We start from the raw sequence: 12,085 nt of genomic DNA, 5'->3' as shown, positions 1-12,085 counted from the left end.
CCCAAACCTATTTTGTTTTTTACTTTTCTTTTTTTTTTTTTTCCTTTTTGATACTGGGAATGAAACCCAGGTGCATTTTACATCTAGGCCACACCCCAGCCCTATTATTTAATCATTTATTTATTTATTTATTTATTTATTTATTTTGTAGTACTGGAGATGGAACCCAGGGGCATTCTACCTCTGAGCTATACCCCCTGCCCTATTTTTTATTCTTTATTTTGAAACAGGGTCTCACTGAATTGCAAAGGTCCTCACTCAGTAGCTGAGGCTGACAGGATCCTCCTGTCTCAGCTTCCCAAATGCTGGTATTACAAGCGTGCGCCACCATGCCCAGTTTATCCTTTATTTTGAAACAAGTTCTCACTGAGTTGCAAAGGGCCTCACTAAGTAGTAGCTGAGGCTGTCCGCAAACAGCAATCCTCCTGTCTCAGCCTCCCAAAAGCTGGGATTACAAGTGTGTGCCACCATGCCCAGCAACTTTATTTTTTATTTGGAAACAGGGTCTCACTAAGTTGCTGAGGCTGGCTTTGAACCTGCGATCCTCCTCTCTCAGTCTCCCAAATACCAGGATGACAGATGTATGCCACCACATACACCTGGGTTTTTCCCATGTATTTATAAAGTATTCATATATATCCTTTAAAAAATTGGATAGCTGTGCATGGTGGCGCACGCTTGTAATCCCAGCATTAGGGAGGCTGAGAACAGAGGATCGCAGTTCGCAGACAGCCTCAGCTACTTAGGGAGGACCTTTGCAATTCAGTGAGACCCTGTTTCAAAATAAAGAATAAAAAATAGGGCTGGGGGTGTCGCTCAGAAGTAGAACTCCTCTGGGTTCCATCCCAGTACCGCAAAATAAATAAATAAATAAACTGGATCCTGCCACACTGACTGTCCTGTCAGGAAGGGTTTCTATTTGGTGTGGTTCCCACAACACTGTTATCCATGTTGACATGCCCTGGGATGTTGGACGTCTGTTTCCCCTTTAAACTGCTGCATGGCATTTCATACTTCCTGTAGCTAATTTATGCTAAGCTGAATGGCCTCCCAGCAGTGGTGGTCACAGCTGATCACTTCCTTCTGCTGGAAGCATGTCTCTTGCTTATAGCATGCTCCCTCCCTTGATTTTTCTTATACCTCACAGGCTGTTCTCTTTTTTATCTCCTCCTCCTCCTCCTCCTCTTCCTCTTCCTCCTCCTCCTCCTCCTCCTCTTCCTCCTCCCCCTCCTCCTCCTCTTCCTCCTCCCCCTCCTCCTCCTCTTCTTCCTCCTCCTCTTTCTCCTCCTGATTCCTCTTCACCACCCCCTTTTCTTACCCTCCCGCTGCCTCTCCTGTGGGCTCTGCTGGCTATCCCAGCTCCCCAAGTGATTGCAGTGTCCCTAAGTAACATCTACCTGCAGACGACCCTTTAATTTATACTTTCAAGTAATTTCCCCCATGAACTCCAGGCTTGCAGATCTCTGATTCCAATTCATCATTCTCATTTGATGCCCAAGGGGGCGTTAAGAACTTAACATAGCAAAACATGATTTCAAAGCGCCTTCCCACCTCAGTCTTCTCTCTCTCAGAAAATGGTGGCTGCAAGCCGGGCGTGGTGGTGCACACTTGTAATCCCAGTACTTGGGAGGCTGAGACAGGAGGATCGCAGGTTCGAAGCCAGCCTCGACAACTTAGCGAGGCCCTCTGCAACTCACTGAGACCCTGTTTCCAAATAAGAAATAAAATCGGGCTGGAGGTTTAGCTCAGAAGTAGAATGCCTCTAGGTTCGATCCCCAGTGCCAAAAAGAAAAAAGAAAAAGAAAGAAAGAAAAGAAAGTGACAAGTGCGATCTTTCAGATGCATGGGACAAAAACTTTGGAGTAGCTCTCTTCCTCCTCCTTTGTTTCACAACCACTCAGCTCATCTAGCACCAAGACACAGCGCGCGCCACCCCCTCACATCTGCTCGCGGTGAGCACCCTTGTCTGCCTCTTGTACCCAATCCAAGTAATAATTATGTCTAGTTATTCTCCTTACACTCTTCTCATTAGCCTTTTCTTTTCATAGCATTGGTTTATTTCTAAGAAATGTATGAAGGTCTTTCAAGATGATTGTGAGTTTGTCCACTTTTCCAGTCTCTCCATCAAGCTTTGCCGTGTTAGGTTCGAAGCTCCGGGGCTCAGAGGTCAGGGATGTGGAGGACCGTCCATGAGCCGTCTCTTCCTCCCCTGGGCCGCTCCCTTCCACCGTGCACACCGGGTATGTGTCTGTGCACATCGTGGGATCAGGGCACAGTCTGTGCTTTGCTTTTATCTTGACAAAAAAAAAAAAAAATTTGGTGATACTGTCACCGTATGTCATTCCTCCCTGAGAATGGCTTTGCTTAATGGTCTTCCATTCAGTGACAACCTGCTTCCTTTTTGTTACCATTTACTTGTTACCTATTTTTTTTTCATCTTTTGCCTTTCGTGTGTGTGTGTGCGTGTGTGTGCGTGTGTGTGTGTGTGTGTGTATGTGTGTGCTGTGTGTGTGTGTGTGTTATACAGGAGGTTGAACCCAGGGGCATTCTACCCCCAAGCTACACCTCCACCCCAATTTTTTAAATTTTGAGTCAGGGCCTCACTAAGTAGCTGAGGCTGTTTACGGACCGTGATCCTCCTGTCTCAGCCCCTCAAGCACTGGGATTACAAGTGTGCGCCACCATGCTCGGCTTCTTTTTTATAGAGTTGTGAGTTCCACAGGTCTCTTGCAAACAGCAAATAGCTGGATTTTGTTGCTTTTCGCTATCCAACAGACTCGGGGTTTTTGTTTTGTTTTTGTGGTACTGGGGGTAGAACCTGTAAGGCTGCGACGCAGAGAATGAAACACGCAGGCCAAGTAAAAAGCAAGAGGCACTTTATTCTGCACTCCTGGGCGAGGCTCACCCACCCCAAGGTGGGTCCAGTGAAGTGCCTGCCTAGGGCCAGCAGGTTGATAATTTTTATGGAGCTGTTTCTTGAGGGAAGGGGAGAGAGAGGAGTTGGGGGCTTTACGGGCAGGTAGGTTGTTGTTACTTAAGCAGTGGTCCGTATCCAAGTTCTTGGAACTTGGCGACACCTGTGTCAAGAATTGGGTGACGTGTGTTTGCAGTTGTCCGCATCGGACAGGGCGCTTAGGCCATTGTTGTTTAACTGCAGTTACATGCATCAGCCAACTGGAACTTCCAGGGGTGGGGGCTGCCAACGCCACTGCCCCGACCTAATAGAGAACCCAGGGGCATTCTACCAGCTACACGCCCAGCCCTATTTTTTTGTGTGTGTGTGGTACTGGGTGTGGAACCCAGAGGCTTTCTACCTCCGGGCTATACTCCCAGCCCTATTTTATATTTTATTTGGAAACAGGGTCTCACTAAATTGCTGAGAGCCTCACTAAGTAGCTGAAGCTGATTTCGAACCTGTGCGATCCTCCTGTCTCAGCCTCCCAAGCGCGGGGATTACAAGCGTGCACCACCACACTCGGCTCCTATTTTTTATTCTTTATTTTGAACCAGGGTCTCACTGAGTTGCAAAGGACCTCACTAAGTAGCTGAGGCTGTCCATGAACTGTGATCCTCCCGTCCCAGCCTCCCAAATGCTGGAATGACAAGCATGTGTCACCACGCCTGGTTCCCAGACTCAGTCTTTTAATACACTACAGTTTAAAGGCTAGTCTTAAATTTTTAATATCCTTTTTTCTGTATGTATAGAATTAAATTCCAAATCTTCTCTCTAGTCATTTCTTTTTCTTGACAATAATATTCTTTCAAATTCCTTGGAACATAACTATGGGGAAGTATGTGTGTCCTAGTGTTTACCTTTGCCTATTAATTCCTTGACCTTGGATATTAGTTTCTTTGATATTATATAGTTAATCTGGTATTTCTCTTCTATAGCTTCAGATATTTGGTGATTCTCAGTTGCATATTCTTTTTATATTGAGAATTGAAACCAGGAGCATTCTATCTCTGAGCTATATTCCCTCAGTCCTCTTTCTTTCTTTCTTTCTTTCTTTCTTTCTTTCTTTCTTTCTTTCTTTTTCTTTCTTTCTTTCTTTTTGCAGTACTTGGGTTGGAACCCTGGGGTATTCTACCTCCAAGCTACACCCTCTGCCCTATTTTTTATTCTTTATTTTGAAACAGGGTCTCACTGAATCGCAGAGGACCTCACTATAAGTAGCTGAAGCTGTCTGCGAACTGCGATCATCCTGTCTCAGCCTCCCAAGTGCTGGGATTACAAGCGTGCGCCACCACGCCCGGCTTTTACTTTCCATTTTGAAGCGAGTTCTCATTAAATTGAAGATTTCACTAAACTACAGAGAACCTCTTATCTCACGTTCCCAAATACTGAGTTGCAAGCATGCACCATCACGTCTGGTTCATTTTGTATTTTTTATTTTCCTGCATGTCTACTCACTGAAGTTGGCTTCTGGATACTGGGGAGCAGAGGCATGTGCCATTGCAGGGTAGGCTAGCTGCAGAGCCCGGTGGGTGCTGGCCCGTGGGCACGGTGCTCACACAAAGCCACAGCGAGGGGGCTGCCTCCCAACCCATGGTGCTACCTCTGCCTTAGAGACCCTCCCACCTCTTGCCTCGGCTGACTTGGAGCTCCGAGTGTGTGTTCTGGGCCAGGGCTTTCATTTGGCCACTTATCTTTTTGCAGATATGGTCACATCTGCTTTTTTGGTCTTTGGTATTTCCCTTAAAATTATCCCCACCAGCTGGGCGTGGTGGCGCACACTTGTAATCCCAGCATTCAGGAGGCCGAGACCGGAGGATCACGGTTCGTGGACAGCCTCAGCTACTTAGTGAGGCCCTTTGCAACTCAGTGAGACCCTGTTTCAAAATAAAGAATAAAAAATAGGGCTGGGGGTGTAACTTGGCGGTCGAATGCCCCTGGGTTCCATTCCCGGACCCGCAAAAAAAAAAAAAAAAAAAAATATCCCCACCAATGAGCTCTTTCTTATTACAAAGATCATTGCTCTAATCTCCAAAACCATTTCCCATGAGATTCAAGTTAAACAGGAGGTGGAAGATCCTGATCTGCGCTTGTGTTGTCCACCCCATTCTCTTCCCTTCCTCCTTTCCTTTCTATGTAGACGCAGAGGGATACTGTAAGTCCTTGCATCCTTTGCAGGTAAGGGAAGCCCCGGCTTCTGCCGGCCTCTGGCTGGCGTGCCCTGCAGAGGCTAATGGCTCCTCACAGGCAGCCCTGAAGCTGCACATGGTGGAAAAGCTCAGGCAAGGCTGTCCTGGCAGATCTTTTCTGCAGCTGCCAGGAGCTGATGGCCACCTTGAAGAATCAAAGACCATGAGGAGGTGGGAGGGGCAGAGGTCAGTGCAGGCTTAGGGAAAGAGTCCTTGGGAATGTCCTCCTGGAGGAGAAGGAAAGGGTGTTTCGGTCACTCCCTTCGGTTCACCTTCTCTGGGAAAACAGGCCCTCTGGGGCCTCTCCTAGGGGGCACTCAGCCTCTGGACTAGCACTCATCAGAGCGAAAGTCCTATGCTTGAGGCAACTCTGCACTGCTTTCAGTAGATACTGGTTAAGTGATCTGGATAAACTAAGCTTTTTAGATCATTCAAATTCCAAGTGGTTCCCTCAGATTCACAGCATGTAAGCATTTATTTCCTGATTCCAATAAGAATAATATCACCCAGTTGGGGGGGGGGGGATGCTCGTTTGTAATCCCAGAATTTGGGAGGCCGAGACAGGAAGATTGCAGGTTCACGGTCAGCCTCAGCAACTTAGTGAGACCCTGTTTCAAAATAAAGAATAAAATATAGTGGTGGGAGGCTGAGACAGGAGGGTGGCAGTTTGCAGCCAGCCTCAGCTACTTAGTGAGGCCCTCTGCAACTGAGTGAGACCTTGTTTCAAAATAAAGAATAAACTGGGCGTGGTGGCGCACACTTTGTAATCCCAGCATTTGGGAGGCTGAGACAGGAGGGTCTCGGTTCAAGGACAGCCTGAGCTACTTAGTGAGGCCCTTTGTAACTCAGTGAGACCCTGTTTCAGAATAAAGAATAAAAAATAGGGTTGGGGGTGTAGTTCGAGGGTAGAATGGCCCTGGGTTCCATCCCCAGTACCGCAAAAAAAAAAAAAAAAAAAGAATAAAAAAAAGGGCTGGGAGTGTACCTCAGAGGTAGAATACCCCAGGTTCAATCCTCGGTACCAAAAATGAATGAATAAATAAATAAAAAGAATGCCACCGGCCTTGGTTCTTTCAACCCACCCTGTCCCAATGCTCCCATTGCCATCCGAGACTAAGCTTCCCTTCTTTTTCTTACCAACAAGCTCCCCCACCCCGAGGAGATCCCGGTCCTCCGGTACCTGAGTGAAGAGGACCTTCTTCTGCTGGCCAGTTTAATAAAGATCCGACGCCTGTTTCATAAACTGGAAGGATGCGCGAGTTTTCCCTCGAGCCAGATGTGGGAGAGATTTAAGCAGCCTCCCTACCTGTCTTCGCTTTCTCTAAAACTAATCGCCCTCTGTCAGAATTCGGGTGCAAAGGAAGAAATAATGACAAAGATTAGAGATAAAATAAATGAAAATATCTAAATAAGAGTGATGGCACTTTCATTTGTTTTGGTAAGGGTCCTTTCTTGGGGGGATGAAGCAGGATAGGAGAAATAAAAGTAATTAGATAGAAAGGAGGTAAACAGGGAAGATGACAAAGACTGTAGCTTTTAAATCTAAAATCTCCACAATGGGCCTCATTTTCACCCTGAAAGTCTGTTTTCCTTCAGACCTTAAGTCCTAAAAAAATCCAGTAAATATTGTGTACAGTAATATTTCCAGCTAATTGGTGCATAAAATTTGTTAGCCTACAGAATGTAAGTTGGACTGATAAGAGCAGTCTAGGACTAAATTCTTTGTGTGTACTGGGGATTGAACCCAGGGGCATTCTGCACCCCCAGCTCTATTTTGTTATTCTAGGTGTGATGGGGTGTGTCTATACAGCGCCTAAGGAGATTCGGCCTGAGAGGCCTACGGCCTAAGGCAAAACTTTAAGTAAAGTGATTCAGTAAAAAAAGGTCAAGATGGCGCCTGGAGGAAGCTAGGAAGGCGTGGTTTCCCCATTCATTATGGGTGGGGAGACTGAGCGGGTTTTTCCCTTTCTACCTTTAAAGGAGCTTTCCGCACACATGAATGGCTCATGTACTGGCCTGGGATTGGCTGCAAACTACGTGCTAGTGATCTTTATCCCGGATAGGCTAGGCTATTTCTCATGGAAATTCCCCTCGTGGCTTGGTGCTATATATAGGACTGCTTGGAGAGAAATAGATGAGATCTCGCTTGACTTGACTCCCGGCTCGTAGGTTTGTGTTCGAGTCGTCGGTACTCATCATCTCTCCAAGCCCCGTCAGCTGTCGGGCTGGATTCCCGACATAGGTGGAAACAGGGTCTCAGGTGGCTGGTGAGAGTTTCACTACTTGCTGAGGCTGCCCTCGAACCTACAATCCTCCTGTCTCGGCCTCCCAAGTACTGGGATTACAAGCGTGTGGCACCATGCCCAGTTTAGGACCAAATTCTTAAAAGGTCTGATACATTAAAAGAATCAAGCTCACACGGTCACCATCTACCCACCTCTCATGATAGTCCCTATAAGAGAAGAGTCATGAAACCACAAAGGCTGCTCTCTCTCACTCTAGAGGTGGCCCGCATTCTCCCTTGAATGTGTATTTCTTAATTTTTTCTAAATAAACCTCTGTCTCCATGCACATGGCAATTCTTTTCTCTTATAGAAGCCAAAGACCCTGCAGATCCTGAGTTGAGAAATGGACACTTCCCCATGACGGGGATGGCTCAAAAAAAAAAAGCAAACCACCAAATACCAAGGGTATACCAAGAAATCTGCTGTTTGATCAATTTAGAAGCCACTCTGGAGCCAGGCATGGTGGCAGACACTTGTAATCCCAGCATTCGAAAGGCTAACACAGGAGGATTACGGTTCGCAGACAGCCTCAGCTACTTAGTGAGGATCTTTGCATTTTTGCAACTCAGTGCGACCTGGTTTAAAAAATAAGACTAAAAAATAGGGCTGGAGTGTAGCTTGGAGGTAGAGTGCCCCTGGGTTCCACCCCCAGTACTGAAAAGAAAAAAAAAGCCATTCTGGTTACTGGTTTACATTATTGGTTGGAAAATTAACTCATTCCCTCAGCGTTGGGGTTGGGCACAGCTCCTCCAGGAGGTGGAAAATGGGGAGAAATGAGGTACTTTCCAATGCCCTGGAAGGTCAGGGAGCAAGAGTCTTGCTGGCTTCAGCGAGTCCACAAGTCAAGTCACTGTCACGGATGGCCTTGGTCTCCTGCAGACCCCCTGTGAGAGGCTGGCAGGAAACGAAAGAAACTGTCTTCTGCCTCAATATTGGTCCACCTCCTCCTGCCTTAGAGGAGCGATGGCTTCTCCTCCTCCCTACCTTGCCTTCCTCTGGAGGTGCTCTCACTGGGGAGGCATAAGGAGAAGCAGCTGGCAAACCTGCAGAAAACTGCAGGTTTTCCATTTCCCGTGATGGGTGCTGTAACGATTTGAGATATGGATGTGGGTTCTTATTCGTACCTAGCTTAGGAGAAAAAAAAAAAAAGCCAGCCAGAACTATACTGCTGCAAGCTTAAGCAAATTTTTATCATTACAAAGGTAGAAAGAAGGGACAGAACAATAAAGCACTGCATCAGAGGAATGCAGTGGAGTGCCTTGAAAGTAAGACACCGACGTTTTTGGGCATAGAACAGTTTTTATAAGGATTCACTATGTCCCATCCTGCTTAACCAAAAGTCTTTTTACCTGCCCTTGGCCTGAGGTAGGTGTAGGCCCGCCCATTATCTCCCGTGCAAGCCAAGCTGTGTTACTTGGTTAACAAAGTCAGGGGTCAGGTGGTATATGCCGTCTTTGACGAAAGGACTGTACCATCCTCCTGTGTCCTTGGGGGAGTTTTAACCTTTTTAAAAAAATCTCTATCTGCTGTAAGTTATTATATAAACTCACCCGTAGAGTCTGGAGGCCGTGGACTACAACTCTTTTGTGTACTTGGTATTCAATATAGGGTTCTCTTTCCAACTTTAACTTTTCATGTTTAGCTGGGTTAACAGCTAACTTGTAGCTGACCGAGGTCAGTATTATTAACAACCAGTACCGGCCCAATCCCCATCAGGTGCCGTGGGTCTGCAAAGAGGCTCACCACCGTATCCCCCAGCCTGAGAGGTGGAGGTTAGAGGACCCCGATAACACGAGGGGCACCGAGCCCCGCGGCGCCTGTGCTTCCTGGGACTTACTGTTTTGTTCCTTGAAGGAAGGAGAAATTTAGTTCCAGGGCATATTCCCACACCCCAAAGTTGGCACGAATGTGTAACAAGAAGGATGAAACCCACTCACTGTTCAAAACTTGGTAGAAAATCAAATTGTTTTCCTAACAGAGTTAAGTAGGGGAGGAGGAAGGGAAACCCTTGGGTATTCCCCGGAGGCTGAGCGGCGGGGAGAACCGGGGCCTGGTTCTCTCTATTAATCCATCCACCACCATCAATGCCTTTAGTGAGCTTTTGCTTTCTGGGAACTTTGTTAACATGGAAGATTGTTTTATTATTTTTTTCATTTTCACTTTGTTAATCCCCATTGTGGAAAAGAAGCTTCTAGACTCATCTCTTCGTTGATACCAAATATCTTCATTTTTGCCTTGAGCTTCTTCCTTTTCATTTTTTGAGTGAACTTTTAATTTCTATCACGTGAAATAGAAATGTTAAATTAATTAAACTAATAGGTAGCAGAGCTCTAAAAAATAGCACTTCATAGCAAAGCCCCAGTGGACATCTGTTTGTATACATCATTAAAGCTACTTTTAGGGTGCTGAGGCTGTAGTAGTAGACACTGCAAGATTTTTAATTTTTTCTTGTGTGTGTGTGTGTGTGTGTGTGTGTGCGCACGCACGCGTGCGTGCATGCGTGCATGTGTACGTGATACTGGAGATGGAACCCAGGGGCATTCTATCTTTGAGCTATACCCCCAGCCCTATTTTTTATTCTTTATTTTGAAACGGTCTGAGTTGCAAAGTCAAAAGACAGCTGAGGCTGTCTGTGAACTGCAATCCTCCTGTCTCAGCCTCCCGAATGCTGGGATTACAAGTGTGGTCCACCACGCCTGGCAACACTGCAAGTCTTGACTGAGGTTAGCAGAACAATGAAATATTATTCACCAAACTACTTCACATTTAATGCCAAAATGTTATTTTCAAGTACCTGTAATAAGTTTCTCATTTATTGTGTATAATAAAGCAATTTATGTTGCTTCCTTAAAAATTATAGAAATGTTTTCTTTTTTCTTTCTTTCTTTTTTTTTTTTTTTGGTACTGGGGATGGAACCCAGAGGCATTCTACCTCCAAGATACAGCCCCAGCCCTATTTTTTAGTCTTTATTTTAAAACAGGGTCTCACTGAGTTACAAAGGGCCTCATTAAGTAGCTGAGGTTGGTCGTGACCCCGGATCCTCCTGTCTCAGCCTCCCAAATGCTGGGATTATAAGCGTGCACCACCATACCTGGCTCATCCTTTTAATAAAAATGTATTCAGCTGGGCATGGTGGGACACGCTTGTAATCCCCGTGCTTGGGAGCCGGAGACAGGAGGATCGCGCAGGTTCGAAGCCAGCCTCGCTGGCTTAAAAGACCCTGTTTCCAAATATATAAATATATAAAATAGTTTTGGGAGTGTAGCCCGGAGGTAGAAGGGTTCCATCCCCAGTACCACCTCCCCCCAAAAAAATTATTCAATGCCTAATTTGTACCAAATACTAGTGATACAAAGCTAGAATCCACAGTTCCTTGTCCTCAGGGCGAAAGAGGCACAGGAAGAACTCATGACAAAACCATAAAGTAAATGTAGCAGAAGAAAGTACACGGAGAACCAAGAGGGGCATCTGTCCCAGCCCAGGAGCTAGGTGTCACCTGGGGTGGAGAGAGGGGTGTGCAAAGAAGGCAAATAAACTAAACGATCCGTTTCAGAATAAGTGTAGAAGTTTCTTCTGAAGACAAGTCAACCCTCATTGAGCATGCTGACTGGATGCGGAAATAGCAGGTGGGTCACATGGCCATAAAGTCACAAGTGACCAAGTGAAGACTATGAGAAATTAATTCACCACCAACCCCTGGAGGAATTGCCCGAGGCAATGGTCCCCAAGGAAGGGCCACAGGTGACTCAGCAAGCCCCACCCTCCGCCAAGCACTTAGCACGGCCAGTGATGTCCAAGGAGATGAAGATGGTTCACACACTTAGGATCCCTGTGCTCGGGAGGCTGAAGAGAGGAGGACCGCAGGCTCCTGACCAGTCTCAGCAATTTAGCGAGGCCCTTTTCAAAATCAAAAGGGCTGCGGGTAGAGCTTAGAGGTAGAATGCTCCTGGGTTTAATCCCCAGTACCAGACACGAAGAAACTGAGATGGCCTCAATCTTGCAATCCTCCTGCCTCCTCCCGAGTTGCTGGGATTACAAGTGTGTGCCACTGTACCTGGCTCTCCCTCTGTTTTTAATACTTACAAATATTCTTCATGCCGGGTTTGGTGGTGCATGCTTGAAATCCCAGTTCTTGGGAGGCTGAAATAGGAGGACCGCAGGTTCAAAGCCAGCCTCAGGAACTTAGTGAGGCTCTCAGCAACTTAGTGAGACCCTGTTTCCAAATAAAAATTTTAAAATAGAGCCAGGCGTGGTGGCGCATGCTTGTAATCCCAGCATTCAGGAGGCTGAGACAGGAGGATCCCAGTTCGCGGACAGCCTCAGCTACTTAGTGAGGCCCTCTGCAACTTAGTGAGACCCTGTTTCAAAATAAAGAATAAAAAATAGTGCAGGGGGTGTAGTTCAGAGGTCGAATGCCCCTGGGTTCCATCCCCAGACCCACACACACAAAAAAAATTAAAAATAGTCTGGGGGTGTGGCCAAAAAGCAAATTGCCCCTGGTTTCCATTCCCAGTACCACAAAAAGAAAGAAAGAAAGAAAGAAAGAAAGAAAGAAAGAAAGAAAGAAAGAAAATTAAATTGTTCCTCTTTCTGTTTTTTAAAAGAATAGCCAAAAGCAGCCAGATGCCATGGCACACACTTGTAATCCCTGCATTTG

General features: G+C 46.3%; 1 protein-coding gene across 1 annotated transcript in view; it reads left to right on the top strand.

The window, feature by feature from the left end:
- Positions 1-6,550, top strand: part of ERICH6 (glutamate rich 6) — a gene marked incomplete at both ends in the record, with an annotated part of 64,469 nt that extends 57,919 nt beyond the window's left edge. The window contains one exon of the mRNA XM_080696585.1: positions 6,287-6,550. Within this exon, the coding sequence (XP_080552711.1) occupies positions 6,287-6,550 (264 nt within the window). The remainder of the gene's footprint in view (positions 1-6,286) is intronic.
- Between the last annotated feature and the right edge of the window lie 5,535 nt (positions 6,551-12,085).

The sequence above is a fragment of the Muscardinus avellanarius genome (genome assembly GCF_963383645.1).
Source record: "Muscardinus avellanarius genome assembly, chromosome: 5".
NCBI classification, from domain to species: Eukaryota; Metazoa; Chordata; class Mammalia; order Rodentia; family Gliridae; genus Muscardinus; species Muscardinus avellanarius.
This window is presented reverse-complemented; position numbering and strand designations above follow the sequence as displayed.